General features: G+C 39.9%; 1 protein-coding gene across 2 annotated transcripts in view; it reads left to right on the top strand.

Moving 5' to 3' along the window:
* The window catches only part of MBP (myelin basic protein), a 186,943-nt gene that overhangs the window by 18,066 nt on the left and 142,941 nt on the right, over nt 1–25,936 (top strand). Inside the window, exon 1 of one of the 2 annotated variants that reach the window (XM_070747434.1) lies at nt 1,592–1,678. The exons of the other annotated variant lie outside the window; for it this stretch is intronic. Coding sequence (XP_070603535.1) covers nt 1,662–1,678 — 17 coding nt within the window. The 5' untranslated portion in view covers nt 1,592–1,661. Of the gene's footprint in view, nt 1–1,591; nt 1,679–25,936 lie in introns of those variants that run through there. 2 annotated transcript variants of the gene reach the window in all.

Consider the following 25,936-nt stretch of genomic DNA (forward strand, 5'->3'; position numbering starts at 1 on the left):
AACGAGCCAACCAGACCATTGCAAATAAGATTAACCAACAGTCACAAATATTCTGTTCATTATTGTGTTGGCTTCATGTTTGGTTCAGTTTCTGTCTCAGGGCTCTTTTGGAATATCAAGCAAGTATGCTAATAATCTCCATCTGGCTCTGTTTCGCCAACATCTCTTCCCTCATCTGATATCTTTCTTGTATTGCTGTAAGTGTGAAGGTATCTGCAAGAGTCAAAGCACAGAGAGGCATCCTTTTCTTCCACAATCTTAAAACCTTCCATTCTCCATAGTGGGTGGAACTATCATCCAGGATGGGTTGACCTCATCCAATCAGATAAGACCTAAATCTGTTAATTTAAATACTGGGGGCACCTCTGCCTTTCCCCCCCAATTACGACTCAGTCCTCAGTCTGGACAGACGTGTCTTGTTCCATCCTAGGATTGATAGTTTCATTAGCTCATAATTTGAGATTTCACCTTTTTCATCGAGCATGAGTTTGTTTACATAAAATAAAAGAGATAAATGTCATATACTTTTTTTCATACTTCTGCATCAAACATAGTACAATATGTGCAAACAAATGCCTGCCAGGTTTTGACATAAACCTTCGGAAAGCAGTGGCTGGGGATTATGAGAATTGCCGTCCCAAATAATCAGACATTAGTAGCCTGTGCATAAGACTTTAGAAGCTCAGGTAGGCTTTTGCCCATTTTTCATGATACCCAGTTCATGAACATGATTTGCCTTTCTCTTTGACCATACTGGACTTTTAGAATAATATTCACCTTTTAATTTAGGTATAAAATATATTTCTTTGTATCCTGAAGCCTTCCAATCACTCCCTACAGATATATCAATCTTTACCTGTCTATTCTCTACTTAATTGGTAGACTTCAGTCCATTCAAACTCCGTATTAAAAATATTAATGACAATAAGAATAAAAATATGAGTATCAATAAATAAAAACAATAGATAAAAGAATTTGAATCAGTGAAGAAGGGATAGATGTGTCATAAACATCTGAAATGAATAAAGGGCTGAACAGGAAAGATAATAAAATATTATTTTGTTACTAATGTTGAAAAGCTATGGTAGGAATTTTCAGGAAATTGTGAAGAGTAGAAGAGAGATATAATGCCACGAGGCTACGTATTTCACAAGCAGATTTGATGATAATAGGATGGTTTCTTTTTGTACTTTAGATTTCTTTTCTACAGAAAACAAATGTAGGTCATTGGCAGAGGATTAATAGTAGTAACTCTGAGAAGGATCTTTGAATCCTAGTGGCCAATCACTTAATGTGCTGCAGCTGCCAAAAAAGCCAACACAGTCTTAAGCTGCATTAAAAGAGGGATAGAATCAAAATCACATGAAGTATTAATACAACTTTATAATGATTTGGTAGGAGCCTCACTTAGAATACCGCATCCAGTTTTGTCTTCACAATATAAAAAAGACGTTGAGACTCTAGAACAGTGTTTCTCAACCTTAGCAGTTTGAAGATGTGTGGACTTCAACTCCCAGAATTCCCCAGCCAGCAACGCTGAATTCTGGGAGTTGAAGTCCAAACATCTTCAAACTGTCATGGTTGAGAAACACTGCTGTATAAGGAGTGCTGAAAGGAGAAAGAAAGAAGTTTAGGGGACTGCAGGCTAAAACATGTGAAAAATGGTTGCAGAAATTGGGTATGTCTACAGTAGTTTAATTGAAAGAAGGACTGAGGGCAACATGATAGCAATGTTCCAATGTCTAAGGGGGGCTCCCACAAGGAAGAATGGGTCAATCCAGTAGTGAAATCTAACAATTTTCCCTACCGTGATCATGGTTTGGTGGGCGTAGCTTGGTGATCATGTAATTCGGTGCGTGTGGCTTGGTGGTCATGGTCATGGGACTGGGTGAGCTCAAAAATCAACGTTCACACATCACACACAAACAACACAAAATCCACACAACTGACTCCTACCCAACTGACACACACAATGCAGAAGCAGCTGACTTTACACAAAATGGCCCCTGCAACAAGCAAGAACCTCACAGAGTCACAGAGAGCTCAAAAACCAACTATCACACTTTTCACAAAAATATCACAAAAATCAAACAACTGACTCACACACAATGCAGAAGCAGCTGGACTTCACACAAAATGGCCCCTGCAACAAGCAGGGACCGCACAGAGCTACAAAGAGCTGAAAAACCAACTTTCACACTAAACATACAAACAACACAAAAGCTACACAACTGACTCCTACACAACTGACTCACATACAGTGCAGAAGCAGATGGACTTCATACAAAATGTCCCCTGGAACAAGCAGGAAACTCACAGATTCACAGTTCGGGCGAATAGGTAGTGCTTTTAAAAAGTAAAAAAAAAAACCCATCTCCCTCTCAGCTGATTGTCAAACAGATGCTTTTTAAAAGGTTTAAAAAATGTTAATCAGCTGTGACAATCAGCTCTGCCGCCAGATCGTTTCACCCTTTAAAAACAAACTTTTAAAAAGCATTTTTTACTACCGGTTCCGGTGAACCAGGCCGAACCGGGTCAATCTATTCTCCAGAGCATCTGAAGACAGGATAAGAAACAATAGATAGAAACTAACCAAGGAGAGAAACAGCCTAGAACAGTGATGGCGAACCTATGGCACGGGTGCCACAGGTGGCATGCGGAGCCATATCTGCCGGCACGCGAGCCGTTGCCCTAGCTCAGATCCAGCACGTATGTGCATACCAGCCAGCTGATTTTCGGCTACTACAGAGTCTCTTGAGGGCATTTTCAGCTTCCAGAGGGCCTCCGGAGGGATGGGGGAAGGAGTTTTAGCCTTCCACAGGCTCTAGCGAAGCCTCTGGAGCCTGGGGAGGGTGAAAAACGGGCCTACTGGGCCTACCAGAAGTTGGGAAATGGGCTGTTTCTGGCCTTTAGAGGGCCTCCAGAGGGGCAGGGGAGGCAATTTTTTTCCTCCCCAGGCATTGAATTATGGCTGCGGGCACTCATGCAGGTACAATGGTGTATGCACACGCACTTTCAGCATCCAAGGGAAAAAAGGTTTGCCATCACTGGCCTAAAACTAAGGAGAAATTTCCTGACAGCTAGATCAACTAATCAGTGGAACGAGTCCTTTTCAGAAGTTGTGGTTAATCCAACGCTGGATATTTTAAAGAACAGTTTGGACAACTATTTATCTGAAATGGTATAGCATTTTCTGCTTGAGCTTAGGGTTGGTCTAGAACAGTGTTTCCTAACCTTGGCCACTTGAAGATATCTGGACTTCAACTCCCAGAATTTCCCAGCCAGCATTCGCTGGCTGGGGAATTCTGGGAGTTGTAGTCCAGATATCTTCAAGTCGCCAAGGTTGGGAAACACTGGTTTAGAAGACCTCCAAGATCCCTTCCAATTCTGTTAGTCTGTTAAACTCAAATTTTCATTCAATAATAGATTCTAATTGACTTCATGCTGCACATGGAACTCTCGGCTAGAATTGAGACTGAATTGTATTGAAAATGGAGCGTCGTGGAGATATTGTGCCTTTAAAAAAAACAGGACTGTTCATTCCATTTGTAGTAAACCCTGTAGCATGTCAAAATAAAACTTTCATGCAAAGTAATAAGATGTGCTGTCTGCTCTCCAAAATATGATCACTCAATTATTCATGTGGACAGAATGTTTGAAGAGCATGTGTAGCAGCTTGTAGCAGAATTCCTTAAAGGAATGTGTTAGCACGTTTTATTAATGTAATCGCTTCTTGACTTGCATTGGGTGTGGCATTGTTCGGGATATGAGCGGGGAAAGATCACGGCAAATGTCAGTGTTTGAGAAAGCTTCTGATTAAGGTAGGGTGAAATGTTCCTGTTTTGCTTGTGCCTGTCAGTCATTGGAGAGCCAGCCGTGAAGACAGTGCAAGGGTCTTCCCACCCGCCCAGATGCCACCATTTCAGTTCCTTTATCTCTGTGCATGCACAAAGCGTTCTGCGCATGTGCAGAGGGTGAAAGAACCCAAATGGCGTTGTCTGGATATGTGGGCGGAGCCTTATGCTGCCTTCAATGACCAATAGCCACAAGTGAACTGGGAGCATTTCACCCCTAGATTAAAACCACCTGCTAGAATGTAATATCGTAAGCATTTTTCAGCCCCACACTTGCAGAATAGGATTGGTCAGAGAAAGAACTGAACACAAGGAGGTAGCAACTGAAGTAATACGCTTCTCAGTACAGAGAGTCCTCATCTTACAACCCCAATTGGGATTTGAATTTCCATTGCTAGACAATGGAATTGTTAAATAAGTTGTTTTTGATCAGCAAATCATTGAGCTGTTAAGTAAATCATGCAGTTTTAAGGAAATTTGACTTCTCTTAACTTTGATTGCCAGAAGCAAATGATCTCAGGACATTACAACCATCGTACATATATGCTGGTTGTCAAGCTCCCAAAATTTGATCTCATTACCAAGGAGATTCTGCGATTATTGTTAAGTGTGAAAACTGCATCTAAGACACTTTTTACTGGTAACTGGTCCCTATGAAAATGGTTGTAAGTCAAAGATTAACATTATATACAATTGATCAGAGTTTAGATTAGGATAATAATTCTTTTTCTTTTTATGGGAAATTTTATGGGAAATTTTAACTTGTGGACATTGATTATATAATGGCATTAGAATACATTGTGTCTGTAGTATATAAATTACTTGTTACAAAAATATAAGGTACATATTTTCATGTATGTGTTTATGCCAGATGAATAAAAGGTATGGTTTAATGAACTCTAAAGAGAAAGATTTGAGTTGGGGTTTTCATGAGGTGTACCCCATAATCATCACAATTATGACAAATCATGGTTTGAACTATCTTACTTTGCATGTAATGAGTCTCATATACAGTGATCCCTCGATTTTCGCGATCTCGATCTTCGCGAAACGCTATATCGCGATTTTTCCCACCCGATGACGTCACTCTCTTCCTTTCTCATCTTTCTTTCTCTCTCTCTTTCTCTATCTTGCTTCTTCCTCTCTCACACTCTCTTCCTCCCTCTCATCTCTTTCTTTCCTTCTCTCTCTTTCTCTATCTCTCCCCCTCTTGCTCTCGAGCGGCTGGCGGCGGGCAGGCAGGTGAGCGGCGGGCAGGCAGCAGCGAGGAGCCGAAGATCGGGGTTTCCCCTTTGCATGGGCGGCGGGGAAACCCCGATCTTCGGCTCCTTGCTGCTGCGGCGCTGCCGAGCAGATCAGCTGCTGGGCGGCCGAAGAAACCTTCCCTGGGTCTTCCCCGCCGCCCACGCAAAGGGGAAACCCCGATCTTCGGCTCCTCGCTGCTGCGGCACTGCCGAGCAGATCAGCTGCTGGGCTGCCGAAGAAACCTTCCCTGGGTCTTCCCCGCCGCCCATGCAAACTCCACCATTTGCGCATGCGCGACCATGGAAAAAGGGCGCACATGCGCGGATGGTGTTTTTACTTCCGCACCACTATATCGCGAAAAATCGAGTATCGCGAGGGGTCTTGGAACGTAACCCTCGCGATACTCGAGGGATCACTGTATTACATTTCACTTTGTAGGTTGCATTACTGAAATAAATGAACGTTTGCCCGATATTCTAATTTTTCGGTTTTCACCTGTATGAAAAACACTACTCAGCCAGATCTTTCCAAATGCTGAGTTTTTAGTTCTGTTTTTCTTCATCCCTAGCCAGTGGTCATCTAAAGATTGCATATTTCCCCATTTCTCATAGGAAGAAATGTGACTATTCAGCCTATTTGTGTGTGTGTGTAGTTTTTTTATGAAATAGAGAGATTGCCTTAGGGAGTCTGAAAAATTACATGTCTTTTCAAAGTCAGATGTTTGTCCTGCATTTACCCAAATAATAGTACATTGCGATTTTTATTTTGTGATTTGATTAATTAATCCATCAATAAAAAATGCACATGAGGGCAAGTGCTACAGAATTATAAAGTGTTAATTAGGTAGTAGTGAAATCAGATGTTCCAAAACCATATGAATATATACTAGGGTCACCCAGAAATTAATGCACTACATTTTTTTTCTTCAAGAATTATTTATTGAACACAATTAAACTTACACACAAGAAAGAATGACATTTTTTCTACATGCGCTATTTTTCTACATAATCTCCATTCCGTTCTATGGCCTTCCTCCAGCAAGACACAAGAGCGTGTATGTCCTGTCAGTACCACTCCTTGTTCTGGTCATGAAGCCATTTCTGCACTGTAATGGCCTCACCCTCTGTGCCCAGTGACTGACCGTACTTCTGTCGACTGCAGATTCTCCATAAACTGTGCACAAGCGTTTGTGAATGTTCCCAACAGTTTCTTTCTCCGCAGTGAGAAATTCAATGACAACAGGCTGCTTGTAATGTACATCACTTACAGACGCCATTTTGAAAGAATGCTGCAGCTACGCTGTCTGAAGAAATGCAAAATTTACACATGCTCTCCTGACAATTCAAATAATGTATATCTAGAGTTTCACATTCGTACCATTACTGTAGCCTGAGAAAAAAAAATCTGGTGCATTCCTTTCTGGGCGACCCTTGTCTTCATTTCCCCTGTGGAGAATTCTAGCTTTTAGGGAGCATCTCCTTTGGCACTGATTTCCTATTTGTACCTTTGTTTTACGCAGAGCTATACGTGTGAGGATCTATAAATTATAGATATTAATTGGTTGTAGTTTGTAATTCTACTTTTATTTGCATAATATTATCGGATGATTATATTCAATCTGTATAGTCTGGAGGACAGAAGGAAAAGAGGGGACATGATCGAAACATTTAAATATGTTAAATATGTTTAAATATGTTAAATATGTAATAAGGTTCAGGAGGGAAGTGTTTTTAATAGGAAAGTGAACACAAGAACAAGGGGACACAATCTGAAATTAGTTGGGGGAAAGATCAAAACCAACATGAGAAAATACTATTTTACTGAAAGAGTAGTAGATCGTTGGAACAAACTTCCAGCAGACGTGGTTGGTAAATGCACAGTAACTGAATTTAAACATGCCTGGGATAAACATAGATCCATTGTAAGATAAAATATAGGAAATAGTATAAGGGCAGACTAGATGGACCATGAGGTCTTTTTCTGCCGTCAATCTTCTATGTTTCTATGATGCTCCAGGACTTAGTATTCCTAAATTCCTAAATCAACCACTAGCTTGTCCATGTGTATGAATCGTTATGAATGACTAGTACATATGTTGCTGAATTGTTTTTTGAGTTTTAATTAGGGTTTTAGTAATTAGTTTGTTTTTTCTTGACTTCTTTTTCTTGACTTGTAATTTACACTGTTGTAAGCCGCCCTGAGCCCTTTGGGATTGGGCGGCATATAAGTCTAAATACATACATACATACATACATACATACATACATACATACATACATACATACATACATACACACACACACACACACACACACACTGAATTGAATTTATTAGATTTGTATGCTGCCCCTCTCCGAAGACTCATAAATAAATTCCAAAGGAAAACAGTAAGTAAGTGAGTGAATGAGTGAGTGAGTGAGTGAGTGAGTGAGTGAGTGAATGAATGAATGAATGAATGAATCTGAAGTTAGTTGGGGAAAAGATCAAAAGCAACATGAGAAAACATTATTTTACTGAAAGAGTAGTAGATCCTTGGAACAAACTTCCAGCAGACGTGGTAGATAAATCCACAGTAACTGAATTTAAACATGCCTGGGATAAACATACAGTGGTACCTCAAGATACGAACCCCTCGTCTTATGAACAACTCGTGATACGAACTCGGGGTTCAGAAAAATTTTGCCTCTTCTTACGAACTTTTTTCAAGTTATGAACCGGCGTTCGGAGACTGCTGGGAAGCCGCGCGGCTGTTTTAAAAGTTGACAGCCGGGCAGCGGGGCTTCCCAGAAGCCTCCCGAACGCCGGTTCGTAACTCGAACAAAGTTCGTAAGAAGAGGCAAAATTTTGCTGAACCCCGGGTTCGGTTCGGGAGGTTGCTGGGAAGCCCCCCAGGCCGGCTGCGACCTTTTAAAACACCCGCACCGCTTCACAGCTGTCTCCTGAAGCCGAACGCTAAAGCCGAACTTCCGCGTTCGGCGTCAGGAGACAGCTGCGAAGCAGCGCGGGTGTTTTAAAAGGTCGCAGCCGGCCTGGGGGGCTTGCCAGCACCCCCCAAACCCCGAACCCGGGTTCGGGGGGTGCTGGGAAGCCCCCCAGGCCGTCTGTCACCTTTTAAAACAGCCGCGCGGCTTCCCAGCAGTCGCCGAAAGCCGTTTTTTTGCGGGGGGGGGGGTTTTGGTTGCACGGATTAATTGACTTTACATTGTTTCCTATGGGAAACAATGTTTCGTCTTACGAACCTTTCGTCTTACGAACCTCCTCCTTGCACCAATTAAGTTCGTATCATGAGGTATTACTGTATATCCATCCTAAGATAAAATACAGGAAGTTGTATAAGGGCAGACTAGATGGACCATGAGGTCTTTTTCTGCCGTCAGACTTCTATGTTTCTATGTTTCTAATAACAAAGGAAAACAGTAGCTTTCCATGAAATTAAAGTCTGAAAGGTTTATTGTAAAAGTTTTAGCTCTCTTATTTTGATGTTTTTCTTCTCACGCCACTCTCCTCCCCTGCCCAACCCACATGGAGTGTTTGCTGGAGGAAGCCCATAATTCTAGTTTCGGGAGTCTTGGTTAAGGAAATGTTAATCATAGCACGGTTTATCATTCCTTGATTTAAAGAAGGCAGCAAAGTCACCACTGCCACAAACGTGACAAAAAGAATGATGGTGCAAGCATGATTGTGCTGAGTCATCCAGTTTGGTCTAGTGATTAAGGCATGAGGCTAGGAATCAGGAGGCTGTGAGCAGGAAAGCCAACTTAACTCTCGCAGGGCTGTTGTAGGGAAAAAGGAGGAGGAAGGAATACCAGGTATGCTTGCCCCCTTGAATTACTTATAATAATAATAAAATAAGGCAGATTTTATTTAGATATCTAAAAATACACCTGGCCAAAATAGTGGCCACAGAAGTAGAAGGTCAATATTATGCAAATTAATGTGTTAGTTGTTGGTCAGAGCTGAATTACTTATTTAGCCCTTCTTAAAGCTGTTTATCTAGGATTGCGTGCAGAGAGAGAAGGGGGGAGAGAGAGGGAGTTCAGATTCAATGCTATTTTAAGTTCAAAAGGAACCTAAAGTATATAATTGTGCTTAGCTGCAAATGATTTTGATTATTCAGGGTTAAATTTAGATTTCAAGAACATTATTGTTCGCTTCTTCTTGAGCCATCAGGAAACAATGGGAAAACGCAGGAACTGAGTAACTGAATGATGCTTTAGACTGATTTAAGATCAATATTCTTCTATTTAATTAGAGGTTTAGCATATTCATATCAATATGAATAAGCATTTAAAACTTTGGGTAGCTATGAAAAGGAAAGACCTTGTGGACCGTTTAATTTAATCTTGAAATTCACAAGGATTTGCAATGATTCTGTGACTGGAAAATTTTGCTGAAGGGAAAATGAATATCACACAATTTAGCAGAAGTAAAGTAATATGTCAGTGATGGTTTATTTCCCTCCGTGTGTCAATTTTCTTGAGGAGACTGTAATTATTATTATTTAAATCTCCAGCTTCTAAAATGTCTGATTGATAAGTTATTTAATATGCTACAGTATATATTTTGTCGAATAATTCAATTGATAACATATATTTCTTCACCAAAGTTCACATGATAAATTAGTCATTAGCTATAAATGATAGCCAAAATAATACTAATTTAAAAAGATATATTTAAATAGGTGAAATTAAGACAGATTCTACATGGAGAAAATCTTTCAGTTTAGACTGCTAGCTACAAATTACATACATCTTTCATTATATCTAGTGGGCATACTAGCTGTTCTGCCGGGCTCTCTAGTAGGAGCCTCCCGAAAATTCAAGGGTACAAATTTCAGACACACACAGGTTTGAAAATTCAAAACAATGTTCTTTATCACAAAATTCAAAATAAACTAAGCACTCTTTTTGTATTGCAAAGAGCACTCTTCCCAAAACAACCGGGTAGTCTGTACAATTTCCCTTAAGCAGTCATTAAGTACTTAGCTAGCAGCTGTGAAGAAACTTCATACCCATTCTTCTTCCAACGAAGTGAGACACATACACACACGTTGCTCTGCTTTGGTTTCAAAGGCGTGGAAAATCAACAAACAAAGTCCAGAAAAAAGCAACACAGGATTCCTGAAGAATTGCGATCAGATACTCTTCCACAACGGCCAAACCCACATGCTGCTATTTATAGCAGCAGCCCTAATTACTGGAGTCCCACCCAAACACAGGTGGCCTCTCTCATCTCCTGTAATATGTCCTTACTTGGTCTCTTCTATGCATAATTCTGTGCTTGCGTGGGTCCAAGACGTCTTCATCCGAATCAATGAAAGATAATGGAGATTGACTGCCTGAGCTGTGTGCCAAGCCCCCCTCTTCCAAGTCACTCCCACCTTCTTCTTCGTCTGTGGAAACTAAACTCTGAACTGACTCTGTCGGCAATAACATAGGCCTATGACATGTTGAAGTTTCCCCTGCATCCACCTCCACATTCCCTGGGGCAGGAGCTGGGCCAGAGCCAACCACAACACTAGCTAGAGATGATTGGTAGTTCATTATAGTTGGAGGCTTGAGACAGTTTGGGAAGGTCCCCCTTAGCCAACTAAACAGGTATCAACTATTAGCTTTTTATGTCAGGAATGGAAATATACAATAAATGGAAATGGCTGGAGTTTATAAAGATGTAAACATTATCACTGGCTCTTTTTCTCAAATTAATGCTAGTAGATCTAACAATTCAATTATTATTTTTTGTTTACCAGAAACTGGGAGGAACCCACCCCTGGTGCGTAGGTACAGTTCTTTTTCAGACTTGAAGTTGGAACGGTAGTTCATTTCTATATAATACATTTGTTCATGAAATGCTACTTGTGCGAGGAGATTATTTGAATGTTATCTCCTCGCACAATTAGCATTTCATAAACAAATGAAATACTGTTCCAACTCCAACTCTGAAAAAGAACTGTACTTCCACATTCATTCTCTTTCAGCCTCACTTTCTCTGTCTTACTTTACATCATATATAAAACAGTGTTCAAAGCACAGGCCAAAAAACTGGCTACTAATATTTGTCCTTAAGATTAGAAACAGGCTTGAATTTTTTTAAAAAATATTTTTATTAAATTTTCAAAAGGACAAACAAGGACATACAACACTTAACATTTAAGGAGCTACCATTGCTCCGCTTGTCATAGAAGTCTAACAAATACAAAAATATAAAAAATCCTAACTGTAATCAGATCAAAGCAGAAATACCACACATGTAAGTTACATTCTTATTAAATTTAATTCTATATTTTTAATATTAAACTTATTAATTAAATTTTTTCATATTTTAAAATATTCTATGCTTATACAAAAGGAAAAGAAAAAAGTTATTAGTAATACAGGCTTGAATTTTAACAGAGAATGACATGTAATACTATCAGAAAGTGTTAATGCAGTGACCTGGCTAAGTTCCAACTTGATAATGAAGTTCTTCCTATCTAAAATACTTCCTACAGGATCAGATTAAAAATATGTCAGTATTTGCTGTCCTGAATAAAAAGTAATTCATTCTTATTTGAATAGTGCAATCTTAAAATGGGGAGAAGAGCAAAAATTAATTGGATACGTTCCATATGCAACCTGTGGTTCTATTCCTGGGTTAATCGGCCAAGGAAATGTGATTATCTTTTGTTTCTATGACTTAATATTGTGGTAAGGTGAGCATTTGTGTGGAAAACCCAAATCCCTACTGATGGTGCTAAACCAGTGAAAGGCTACCAAAATATTTACTACCACACTGTGGGCATGGCACCCTGCATTTTCTTTCAACATCCTTCAGTGAAAAATGGGTGCTCTGGGGTGTAGCTCCATTTTCGCTACCCCACTGGGTCCCCCCCCCCAATCCGGGCAGTAGCCCACCCCTTTGCTAAACTATAGTTGTCAGCAACTCAACTAATATGGCTAGTAATGGCTAGTAAAGAGGGCATACAAAACATTTGCTAAACCAATTCTTGAATACAGCTCACCTGTCTGAAACCGGCACTGCATATCAGATATCAATACAATCGAGAGAGTTCAAAAATATTTCACAAGAAGCGTTCTCCATTCCTCTGCTCGCAACAGAATACCTTAGTCCACCAGACTTGAAATTCTGGGCTTAGATAGCCTAGAACTTTGTCGCCTTCAATGTGATCTAAATGTAATTCACAAAATCATTTACCACAATGTCCTACCTGTTAATGATTTCTTCAACTTCAACTCCAACAATACACAGGCAAACAATTGATTCAAACTTAATGTAAACCACTCCAAACTCAAGTGCAGAAAATATGACTTCAGCAACAATCAATGTCTGGAATGCACTACCTGACTGTGGTTTTTACCTCAAACCCCCAAAACTTTACAACCTACAGTTGACCTCACCCCATTCCTAAGAGGTCTGTAAGGGGTGTGCATAAGCACATCATTGTGCCTACTGTCCCTGTCCTGGTGCCCTATTGCCTAATTTACCTGTATCTACCTTGCTAATGTTTATTTTTATACCAATACCTATTACCTTGTACATGCTTGACAAGATAGATTGATAGATAGATAGATAGATAGATAGGTAGGTAGGTAGGTAGGTAGGTAGGTAATCTGGAAAGTTATAGGCTTCATTGTTCTGGTTTATAGGCATGTTCTCTTTTCAAGTAGATGATTTTGAGAGATAGCGCATTAACACAGTGCACGCCTAAGAGAAACATGTAATGTGTTCCTTCTTTCATACTAAAGATGTTTACAGAATCTTATCCAGTTTCTCTCTCGCACAAGTAATACATGACTTTGTGAGCAGACAGCAGCAAATTGTACACAGCAGATTTGGCAAGTGGGTAGTGTTTCTGCTGACTGTTGAACCAGCCAATGCAAATTACAGAATGTAGAACATGGTCAGCAGGAGAAGCCGAGGCAGGAAATTACTGAATCCAGATGGAAAACAATGTGGGTGAGATGTGCCAGCTGGCATATACAGCATGATCCCCAAGAGCTTTGTCCAAATGTCAGTCTCTGCATGGTGTACTTAAAAAAAAAGAGAGAGACATAGTCTGTAGATGGCTGCTAAATTCTAGTTGGAGACTGCAGAGAATCATGTGTTGTGCTTAGTACGTGCACAAATGTAAATCAGTTTGACACATATCCTATGGTACAACAGTGTTGGGCATATTATGCACAATGTCCTCATTAAAGATATGATAATGATGCTAATAACATTTTCCCAGCTGGATTACTGCATCATTTATTTTATTCAATGACTGGTTGCTACTTGAAATTAAACATTCATAAGGTGATGTCAAACAATATGAGAAAATACATGTTACATATGTTGTATTTTACTAGCTTTTAAATGTTACTTTTATGCTGTTTTTTTGACTTCTGATAATTCATCCCAACAGCCCTTTCTGTATTGCTACATCTGCTGCATTATTTAACTATAGTCTTCCACAGTTGCTGCAACATGTCCCACTCGCAGTATTTCCAAACCCTAGGCATTTATGAGTTGAACTAACACTATTGAAGTTTGTCAAGAAAAACATAAAATTAAAGTATATTTTCTAGGATTACTGCAATTATTTTAAGAAGCCCTGGCTGTTCACTTTGAAACTAGTGAATAAATCCAGAGCTCTTTCCTCTAATTCATAGGTCTTCAAACTTGGCAACTTTAAGAGTTGCGGACTTCAACTCCCAGAATTCTCCAGCCAACAAGTCCACAAGTCTTAAGGTTGCCAAGTTTGGGGACTCCCGCTCTAATTGCAGCCTATTTAGCTACTTACCATTACTGTATAGGAAATATTGCCCCTTCTTGACAACAAGTGTGGAGGCTTTTATTTAAACCTCACAATTCATGTATAGATTATATTTCATGTTATAAAAAACAGAATTAACAGAGCAGGAGACCCTATACCAGGGGTAGGCAAAGTTGGCTCTTCTATGACATGTGGACTTCAACTCCCAGAATTCCTGAGCCAATCATGCTAGCTCAGGAATTCTGGGAGTTGAAGTCCACATGTCATAGAAGAGCCAACTTTGCCTACCCCTGCAGGTTCTAACTTACCTTGCTGCTGCTTCGCTTCCTGCCATGCCACATGGCTGTGCCCCGTGGGTGCATGTGCACTTTGCGCAGCACCAAAATGTTTTGGGGGGAAAACGGAAAACCAGATGACGACCACATGCACAATGCCAGAAACTTGGCTTCTGCACATGCTCAGAAGATAACACTCCCCCCAAAAAAACCCTAAACAAATTAAAAAAAATTTTTTTTAATGATGGTGGTACCCACGGACTGGCATTGACTGAACTGGTTCCATGACATCATTGTGACATCACCAGTGGGTCACTACCTATACAATTCTGGACAAATTGTTGTCCAGTCTCTTCTTTAAAACTTCTAGTGTTGGAGCACCCACAATCTTTGAAGATAGGCTGCTCCAGAGGTTAATTCTTATTCTCAGGAAAATTCTCCTGAATTCTAGGTTGCTTCCTTCTTTCATTAGTCTTCATCATTGCTTCAGGTGTATTTGGAGAACAGATTGACCCCCTTCCTCTTTGTGGTAGCCCCTTAGATATTGGAACACTGCTATCACGTCATCCCCAATCATTCTTTTCACATACCATTCCTGCAACTACTCTTCACACGTTTTATCCTCCATCCCCCTAATCACCTTTGATGCTCTTCTCTGCACTTTGTTAGAGTATTTTTAATGTTGTGCCAACCAAAACTGGATGCAATATTCCAAATGTGGTCTTACCAAGGCATTATAAAGAGATACTAACATTTCACGTGATCCTGATTATATCAATTAATGCAGCCTAGGACTGCTTTAACTTGTCAGCTGCATATTTAACTTGTCAGCTGCTCATGAATATGCAGCTGACAAGTTAAAGCAGTCCTAGGCTGCATTAATTGATATAATCAGGATCACGTGAAGTGTTAGTGAAATTGTCAAGTGATTGTCCAGTTACTACTGTTGAGCCTATCACCTGTTCTATACTTATGCATTTGGTTTTTCTTGTTTAAATGTAAAATCTCACTTCTCTCTATGTTGAATTTCATCTTGTTAGCAGGAAGGGTAATAAAGAAGGAAAGAAAAGCCTGTTTTATAGACTTGTCATTGCTTTCTTGAAAAGGGTTAGTTAGTTTTGGAAGCCTTCTCTACAAACAAATTGCAGTTGGAACAATCACCCCAAATATATGGTTTTTGTGCATAAAAACCTGTAGATTCCTTCTTCCTGAGTTACTCATGACCCCGGCAGAGAAGTGAGAATTGAAGTCCATGAATCTGGAAGATTGCAGGAGGCTGATTTGGGCTGTTGATCTTAATCCTCTGCTCAAAGTTCAATAAAATTAAATTGTCTTCACAACCTGGAATTGTCTCTCTGTGTACGCAGACTTAATTCTTACCTTGTCTTTCACATTCATTGCTCACTCAAAGTGTTGGTGGTATTCTTAATCTGAACATGATTATTTTTTTTAATCTCACCACATTTGAAATTCCTCCCTTGTCTTCATAGCTAACCCAAACCATCCCACATTATTTTGCAAACACCATAATTGCTCATATTCTGGCTCAACTAATTTGGGGAATTTCCCTTCATGATATAATAATTCTTATTCAGCTTCTAGCTCCCAGTAATAAATTAACCTTTTTTCACTTTGCTATCAATTAAGCAAATTCGAGAATCCTTTCTCATCCCAAAAGCAAAAAGATTGTTCCTCTGACCTTTGATAGACATCCAGACAAAATGTACCATTGGAATGTTTCTTAATTTTATATAAATTACCTGTTGAATACTAATGAGCAACATTTTTGCCCTCTTAGCTATCTAAAATTCTAAAGGCTTGCCTTACTTGAAACTTCATACCTGTGGATTTTGATTATGTTTCATTCCCATAAATAAGGTATTTTTTTTTTTAAAAAAAGTGTGTTATCATCTAGATGCCTGCATTTATTTCTCTGAATTTTATTATGAGGGAGGGAGACCAATTAATTCTGCTAAAACTTAATCAGACTCAAGCAGATACTTTTGGCATAATAATTTGTGAAACGAATACAATTTCAATTACCGGTACTTTGAAATATAACTACAGTATTTTAAAAAATATAAAGGGGGAATCACAAAACTGTAAAAGAAAAGATTTGAATCAAAATCCCAATATCAGTCATATTTCTCAGTTCTGTATTTCTCAGGCATCAGCCCCCACCACAAGTTGTTTTTTTAAAAAAATTGTGCATTGAAATGTAATTTAAAGAAGACTTATAACCAATTATTTATGCATATCTAAAGCACTGTCTGTAACAGATATCAACTTGTAACAATGTCAAACAAAACATGCAATAACTTTCTGCATTAGTTTCTTTCTTTCTTTCTTTATTTATTCATTTGTCCAATACACAAATACATAGGAAGAAAAATAGACATGTGGTAATATATATAAGGATAAAGTGAACTTAGAGGAGAGGATACATGAAAGGAAGAAAAATATATATGATAAGTGAGAGAAAGGAAAGACAATTGGACAGGGGACAATTGGACACTTATGTACGCCCCTTACTGGCCTCGTAGTAACCTGGAGAGGTCAATCGTGGAGAGTTACAGGTACTAGGATCTCAGCTATGGGTGGTATATAAATTTAATAAATAAATTTGAGTTTATTTGACAGATATAAATTATTTGCCATTTCTCTCCCATCTCCATAAAAAGACTGTTTAGTAAGTGCATGATTAAAGAGCTCTTATATGGAACTTATAAAACCTACAGGTGAAACTCTAAAAATTAGAATATCGTGCAAATGTTCATTTATATCAGCAATGTAACTGAAAAGATGAAGCCTAATATATTTGAGATATTCATAATATGCAAGTCAAGATGGTTCAAGCAGTGATTTTTCATAATTGTGATGATTATGGAGTACAGCTCATGAAAACCCCAAATGCACCACCTCAGAAAATTAGAATATTACATGTGTTCAATAAAAAAAGGATTGTACATAGAACAATATCAGACTTCTGAAAAGTATAAGCATGCACATGTACTCAGTACTTTATTTTGGATTTGTTTGTTTGTTTGTTTGTTTGCTTGTTTGTTTGTTTGTTTGTTTAGCCGCTCCCTCCAGACTCTGAGCATCTCAACTGCCTCAATGTGGCATGGAATGGATGCTATTGGCTTGTAGCACTGCTGAGATGTTATGGAAGACCAGGATGCTTCAATAGCATCCTTCAGCTGTTCTGCATTGTTTGGCCTCATGTCTCTCATCTTTCTCTTGGCATTGCCCCATAGGTTTTGGTGCTTTTGGCAGTGTGGGCAGCATATGATCTCGTGGACAATACTTAGATCATGTTTGAGGCGTCTTAGTTCTAAGCTTTCTAGACCCAGGATTGTAAGTCTAGTTTCATAGGGTGTTCTGTTATGGGTAGAGGAGTGAAGAGCTCTTCTGGTGAAGTATTTCTGGACATTTTCGAGGGTATTAATGTCAGAAATGCGGTATGGGTTCCAAACAGATGAGCTTCTTCTAGGCAACGGGTTGTGTGAAAGAACAATTCTGTCATTTATTAACAAGTTGCAAGTAAATAAATAAACCTTACAATGCAGAAGTTTAGATGGTAGCATCATCATCTAGCAATTTATTTATTTATTTGAAACATTTATATGGCCGCCTACATTGTATGAAACAACTATTGGCACCTAACAAACCCAATTTAATAATATTTTTTTAAAATTTGAGATTCTAACACACCATCAGTGCCATAACAATAATCTTTCAAATCATCATTTCAGGTGTTGTGTATCCACTGGAGGACGAAGGCCTCTTCTGCATGCTTCCAACCAATATGGTCCTGAGCTTTCTTTTATATGCATATATACTGGGTTCACCTCCCATTTTACTCAATGCCTGAGAGAAGAGGCTAGTCTGAGCTATTCTGTGGGAAAGGCTTTGAAAATAGTAATGATGATGATGATGATATCAATAGCTTTGAAAATGTTCTTGGAAAAGGCAGTCTACAGCTTGATACAATGCCTGCTCTTAAAAATTCTGGTTGCTTTTTTGTCTGCAAATGGATTTTCTCCCTTGACAGAGAGGAGCCAGATTTTAACTCTCATAATAAACTGAGAGGGTCAAAATCTTTTTAAGAAGCTGACCTCATCTATGTCCATTAAGCAATGAAGTATTTACCTACCATGTATGTGCCAGTTAGATTACATTGTATCAAGTGTAACAGTTATTGAATCATAAGTATATCTATATCAGGGTTATTTAAAAGGGTTCCTAATAGAAATAGAGCACAACTAGAGCATATTGGATGGATACATGGTCAATGTTTGTTGCAACAAGGTACATTCATTAATTTCACTGTCCAAATATTATTTTTTAAAAACACTTTTATTGCTTCTTATGAAAGCTCTCCCCTATGACAATCATTAAGTGTTGTACCATATGATTCTTGACAAATGTGTATTTTATTTTATGTACGCTGAGAGCATATGCACCAAGACAAATTCCTTGTGTGTTCAATCACACTTGGCCAATAAAAATTCTATTCTATTAATGTGTAGTTCAGAGTTCTTTTATTTGGTTTGAATCATGGCTTCCTGCTAATAATAATGGACCCAGAATATTTTAGAGGCTGCACCTGACCTTGTAAAGATGTGTCTCAATCCCCATCAGTCATTTCTCACTGAGCCCTTTAAATATTCCTTCTCTTACCTTGTGTTTTAACCCTACTAATGCACGGCTGATTTATTTCAACTGACTTTGTGAAGGTTAAGCCAAATTAATGGATGTTGTAGCAGGTTTTCTATTAAAACTTCCCAACCCGGTGTCGTCATTTTCCAGAATTCATCAGTCTTTATATCAACTCTGAAGTTAGCCTAGCTGAGGCCATCTTGGAGGCTTCAGTATTGCCACAATGGTATTGAGGGATAGGGAGGAGGAACTAGAGATAGCTAGGGCTTTTGTAGGTTTTTTAAGGTTCCCTGATTTGCAAAATGCCATAAAACTCCCCAGCTTTGATCGGTGGTGATTAGGAAACACCACTGAATGTTTCATTATACTCCTTTCTGGCAGTCAGTTGTACTACACAAAGTGTAATACATATATTACACAAAGTGTAATACATATCTTTGTGTATTACGCAAAGATTATGAAGGGCTGGTTTGGAGGAAGGGGCTCTCAAATTTCCAAGATCTGCCAACGTTTCATCAACACTCCGCGGCCTGCACTGGCTGCCGATCAGTTTCTGGTCACAATTCAAAGTGTTGGTTAGGACCTATAAAGCCCTACATGGCATTGGACCAGAATATCTCTGAGACCGCCTCCTACTGCACGAATCCCAGCAGCTGAGGGAACCATTTCTCCTGTGAATCAAGGACATTCCCACAGGTGGTTGAAGAGAGGAGGAGTGATGTTTCCTAGAAAGAAGACAGCACCTTGATTGTATCATGTAACTAATTGTTTGGGAAAGTGGGGAAAACTTTTAGTTAGGTGAAAACTGAGGGAACATTTTGAGTCTGTTTTCACCAACCTGTGCCAATATGATATATCCAATAAACTTGTTCTTTGAGGAACATGCTTGCCTTAGAGTTCTATTTGCTATGGGTGGATTACTTGGAACCCTGACACTTTATCCAAATGGAATAGAAAATCCTCGAAGACAAATTCCCCAGATGTCTCCAGTGATCATGAGGGTCAGTGGAGCATTAAGTTGCAGAGGCTTTATTTAGAACAACAGAAGAAACAATGCTTTCAGTTCAGTGATCTATCTTGTTTACTTCATTGTTTATCTTATTCGGCCTTTTTAAAAGGCTAAACAAAACTAAAACCCCAAAACTGCATAAAACCAATCTTTTCAATTTCCAGTTCATGAAAGTTAGCAATAGGAGTCTTCCTTCTGTTTTCAAATTTGTCATAAGCGTATTCAGTTAACTGAAAAAATCGAGGGATGGTTTGTGTTTTATGTTTTAAAAAGGGTTTTGTCAAAACATTGTTGAAAAGATTCAAAATCTTGTATCTTGTGCCTTTGGAGTAAGGCATGTAGAACAAACTGGTTTGTCTGAATCACACGGAGAAAAGGGAACTGCAGCCAGGAGGTGTGCCTTTGCATAGATAGCAAGCAATTAAATGTTCTCATCCAAGACAGCAAACAGGAACTCGTGTGGTTAGTTTGAGTCTGACTTTTTGTAAAATGTGAAACTTTAAAAACACAGCCTGCAACAAGTGCAATACGTTTGATGTCAGTACCACTAAGACCATTTGAAATACTCTGCGAATTTATATAGATATAAAAAACCAGGAAATGATGTTATGGTAAATACAATGAAAGCAGTGAGGAGTTTATCGTAACAAAAGTTTGGCTTTATATACTGCATAGTTCCAAACTTAATCAAGTTCCAAACTTAATAAACTCAATCTGTATAGTCTGGAGGACAGAAGGAAAAGGGGGGACATGATCGAAACATTTAAATATGTTAAAGGGTTAAATAAGGTTCAGGAGGGAAGTACTTTTAATAGGAAAATGAACACAAGAACAAGGGGACACAATCTGAAGTTAGTTGGGGGGAAGATCAAAAGCAACGTGAGAAAATATTATTTCACTGAAAGAGTAGTAGATCCTTGGAACAAACTTCCAGCAGACGTGGTTGGTAAATCCACAGTAACTGAATTTAAACATGCTTGGGATAAACATATATCCATTGTAAGATAAAATACAGGAAATAGTATAAGGGCAGACTAGATGGACCATGAGGTCTTTTTCTGCCGTCAGTCTTCTATGTTTCTATGTTTCTAACTTTAGGACATTTTGTGGTCTTCAAACATTTCTGAAATGCAGATGACTGCATTTGTGAAAACTTATAATAATAATAAGAGAGTTGGAAGAGATCTTGGAGGTCTTCTAGTCCAAACCCCTGCTCGGGCAGGAGAGACTCTACACTACTTCAAACAAATGGTTATCCAACATCATAAAAACTTCCAGTGTTGGAGCATTCCCAACTTCTGGAGGCAAGTTATTCCGCTGTTTAATTGTTCTGTCAGGAAATTTCTCCTTAGTTCTAGGTTGATTCTCTCTTTGATTAGTTTCCACCCATTGCTTCTTGTCTTACCCTCAGGTGTTTTGGATAATGGTTTGACTCCCTTTTCTTTGTGGCAACCCCTGAGATATTGGTACACTGCTATCATGTCTCCCCTGGTCCTTCTTTTAATTAAATGAAACATACCCAGTTCCTGCAACCATTCTTTATCTGTTTTAGCCTCCAGTCCCCTAATCATCTTTGTTGATCTTCTCTGTATTCTTTCTAGAGTCTCAATATCCTTTTTGCATTGTGGCGACCAAAACTGAATGCAGTACTCCAAGTGTGGCCTTACCAAGGCCTTATAAACTGGTATTAACACTCTGCATGATCTTGATTCTATCCCTCTGTTAATGCAGCCTAGAACTGTTTTGGCTTTTTTGGCAGCTGCTGCACACTGCTGGCTCATATTTAAATGGTTGTCCACTAGGACCAGGGCCACCATCAGGAATTTTGGGGCCCCATACAGCCTGTCTGAGCCCCCCCTGCCATTTTAAAACTACTGCCCCAAAATCCCGTGCCATGCCCACCATGGCCACACACCCTGGGCAAGCCCTCCCCCGGCCCTCTGAGGTCAAACACAGCCCTCTCTCACTCTCTTCCTTCCTCTCTCATTTCTTTCTTTCTATCTTTCTCTTTCTCTATCTTGCTTTCTTCCTCTCTCTCACTCTCTTCCTTCCTCTCTCATCTCTCTCTCTTTTTCTTTCTTTCTTTCTCTTTCTCTGTCTTTCCCCTCTTTCTCTATCTTTCCCCTCTTGCTCTCTCTCTCTTTTTCTCACTTTCTCTCTCTTGTTTTCTTTCTCTCACTCTTTCTCTCTCTCGTTCTCTCTTGCTATCTCTTTCTCTCCCCCCTCTTTCTCTCTCTCTCTCTTTCTCACTTTCTCTCTATCTTGCTCTGTCGCTCTCACTCTCTCTCGTTCTCCAGACGCTGGCGAAAGTGATTTTCAATGTCCCTGCCAGCCCGCCCGGAACATTCAAATTAAGAAAAAAAAAAGCTGGCAAAGGTTTTCTTTCTTTTTTTTTCAGCAAGAAAAACCTTGGCTGGCGGAGGAGAAAGAGAGGTGGATCAGGTGGGCGGGCGGGCATGCGGGGATAGCGGCAAGTAGCCAGGGGTGCAAGGGGGCTAGAGGAGCGGGGGGCTGGGGCGGCCGCATCGTGCGCGCCCTTGGAAAAGGGTGTGCGGGCCCGGGGGGCGTTTTGGGGTGCGCTGGCTAAGGTGTGCGCAGCCTACAGCTACAGGGAACACCCCAGCCACCCAAGCCTCGTTCCCCAATGCCGCCACCCCGAAGGGGCTCCTACCTTCGCCGCGTGCTCCAAGAGAGGGCCGGTACTGCGCCTGTGTGAGCGAGGAGCTGGAGCTCGGCGTCGGCGCTGCTCACTGGGCACAAATTACTGCGGGCGCCAGGGGGCCGGCAAAACCATCCGGGCCCCCCCATTTGTCAATTTGGCCGGGCTCCTGATGCCACTACCAGTAGTACCACCCTATCGGCGGCCCTGACTAGGACTCTAAGATCCCTCTCACAGTTACTACTGTTGCACAAGGTACCACATATATTGTACCTGTGCATTTTGTTTTTCTTGCCTAAATGTAGAACCCTACTTTTTTCACCATTGAATTTAATTTTGTTTGATAGTGCCCAATGTTCAAGTCTGTCAAGATCCTTCTGTATCTTGAGCCTATCTTCTGGAGAATTGGCTATTCCTGCGAGTTTGGTGTCATCTGCAAATTTGATGTGTTCCCCATCTATCCATTTGTCCAAGTCATTGATAAGAATGTTGAAGAGTACTGGATCTACACTGCTTACTTCCCTTCATGTATATGCGGTTCCATTGAGCACTACATGTTGAGTGTGGTTGGTTAGCTAGTTTTGAATCCATCTGGTAATGTTGCTTCTAACCCACATTTTTCAACTTTATCTAGTAGTAGGTTATGGTCTACTTTATTGAATGCCTTACTGAAGTCCAAGTAAATTAAATTACAGCATTCCTCTGGTCCACTAATTTAACTTAAGCAATAGAATAGTATTTAGCATTTAGTTTTATTTCCAGATTGGAAGTTGCATCAATATATTTCAGTGTAGTTTAATATACTAGTGAAGTGAAAGTGTTCTAGATATTAATATATTGTTAGCAGCAACAAATAATAAGTACAGTGGTCCCTCGAGTTTCGCGATCTCGATCTTCGCGAAACGCTATATCGCGATTTTTCAGCAATTGCTACCATCTCGTTTTTCGCGAACGCTATATCGCGATTTTAAAAAAAATTTTTTTAAAAAAAATACGTGCTTGGCGGCGCGGAACTAAAAGCACTATCTGAGCATGCGCGATCTTTTTTTTTTTTTTTTTAATGGCCGCGCATGCGCAGATGGTGGGGCGACGGCAGTTCGGAGGCTGGCAATGGTTACTTTCCATGCCGGCCACCCCCCCCCCCCCCCGCAGCGCCTCCGGGCTCCTCGGCGCTACAACCCGCCCGCCAGATTCGCCCCTCTCCCCGATTCGCCCCGTTTTTTTGCCCTGTCCAAGTTGCTGTCTCTCAGTGAGAAGTCTTCATTTTGTGATTGCAAACTTATTTTTTTAACGGGGGGGGGGGGTTTGTCCTAGCCAAGTTGCTGGATCTCAGTGAGAAGTCTTCATTTTGTGATTGCAAACTTATTTTTTTAACGGGGGGTTTGTCCTAGCCAAGTTGCTGGATCTCAGTGAGAAGTCTTCATTTTGTGATTGCAAACTTATTTTTTTAACGGGGGGTTTGTCCTAGCCAAGTTGCTGGATCTCAGTGAGAAGTCTTCATTTTGTGATTGCAAACTTATTTTTTTAACGGGGGGGTTTGTCCTAGCCAAGTTGCTGGATCTCAGTGAGAAGTCTTCATTTTGTGATTGCAAACTTATTTTTTTAACGGGGGGGTTTGTCCTAGCCAAGTTGCTGGATCTCAGTGAGAAGTCTTCATTTTGTGATTGCAAACTTATTTTTTTAACGGTGGGGTTTGTCCTAGCCAAGTTGCTGGATCTCAGTGAGAAGTCTTCATTTTGTGATTGCAAACTTATTTTTTTAACGGGGGGGTTTGTCCTAGCCAAGTTGCTGGATCTCAGTGAGAAGTCTTCATTTTGTGATTGCAAACTTATTTTTTTAACGGGGGGGTTTGTCCTAGCCAAGTTGCTGGATCTCAGTGAGAAGTCTTCATTTTGTGATTGCAAACTTATTTTTTTAACGGGGGGGTTTGTCCTAGCCAAGTTGCTGGATCTCAGTGAGAAGTCTTCATTTTGTGATTGCAAACTTATTTTTTTAACGGGGGGGTTTGTCCTAGCCAAGTTGCTGGATCTCAGTGAGAAGTCTTCATTTTGTGATTGCAAACTTATTTTTTTAACGGGGGGTTTGTCCTTGCCAAGTTGCTGGATCTCAGTGAGGACAGTTTTAGTTTGTGATTTCCAATTTAGTTTTTAAGCAGCTTTTTTGGTCTGGCCAAGTTGCTGGACCTCAGTGAGGACAGTTTTAGTTTGTGATTTCCAATTTAGTTTTTAAGCAGCTTTTTTGGTCTGGCCAAGTTGCTGGACCTCAGTGAGGACAGTTTTAGTTTGTGATTTCCAATTTAGTTTTTAAGCAGCTTTTTTGGTCTGGCCAAGTTGCTGGACCTCAGTGAGGACAGTTTTAGTTTGTGATTTCCAATTTAGTTTTTAAGCAGCTTTTTTGGTCTGGCCAAGTTGCTGGACCTCAGTGAGGACAGTTTTAGTTTGTGATTTCCAATTTAGTTTTTAAGCAGCTTTTTTGGTCTGGCCAAGTTGCTGGACCTCAGTGAGGACAGTTTTAGTTTGTGATTTCCAATTTAGTTTTTAAGCAGCTTTTTTGGTCTGGCCAAGTTGCTGGACCTCAGTGAGGACAGTTTTAGTTTGTGATTTCCAATTTAGTTTTTAAGCAGCTTTTTTGGTCTGGCCAAGTTGCTGGACCTCAGTGAGGACAGTTTTAGTTTGTGATTTCCAATTTAGTTTTTAAGCAGCTTTTTTGGTCTGGCCAAGTTGCTGGACCTCAGTGAGGACAGTTTTAGTTTGTGATTTCCAATTTAGTTTTTAAGCAGCTTTTTTGGTCTGGCCAAGTTGCTGGACCTCAGTGAGGACAGTTTTAGTTTGTGATTTCCAATTTAGTTTTTAAGCAGCTTTTTTGGTCTGGCCAAGTTGCTGGACCTCAGTGAGGACAGTTTTAGTTTGTGATTTCCAATTTAGTTTTTAAGCAGCTTTTTTGGTCTGGCCAAGTTGCTGGACCTCAGTGAGGACAGTTTTAGTTTGTGATTTCCAATTTAGTTTTTAAGCAGCTTTTTTGGTCTGGCCAAGTTGCTGGACCTCAGTGAGGACAGTTTTAGTTTGTGATTTCCAATTTAGTTTTTAAGCAGCTTTTTTGGTCTGGCCAAGTTGCTGGACCTCAGTGAGGACAGTTTTAGTTTGTGATTTCCAATTTAGTTTTTAAGCAGCTTTTTTGGTCTGGCCAAGTTGCTGGACCTCAGTGAGGACAGTTTTAGTTTGTGATTTCCAATTTAGTTTTTAAGCAGCTTTTTTGGTCTGGCCAAGTTGCTGGACCTCAGTGAGGACAGTTTTAGTTTGTGATTTCCAATTTAGTTTTTAAGCAGCTTTTTTGGTCTGGCCAAGTTGCTGGACCTCAGTGAGGACAGTTTTAGTTTGTGATTTCCAATTTAGTTTTTAAGCAGCTTTTTTGGTCTGGCCAAGTTGCTGGACCTCAGTGAGGACAGTTTTAGTTTGTGATTTCCAATTTAGTTTTTAA

The sequence above is a fragment of the Erythrolamprus reginae genome, chromosome 3, assembly GCF_031021105.1.
Source record: "Erythrolamprus reginae isolate rEryReg1 chromosome 3, rEryReg1.hap1, whole genome shotgun sequence".
Lineage (NCBI taxonomy): Eukaryota > Metazoa > Chordata > Lepidosauria > Squamata > Dipsadidae > Erythrolamprus > Erythrolamprus reginae.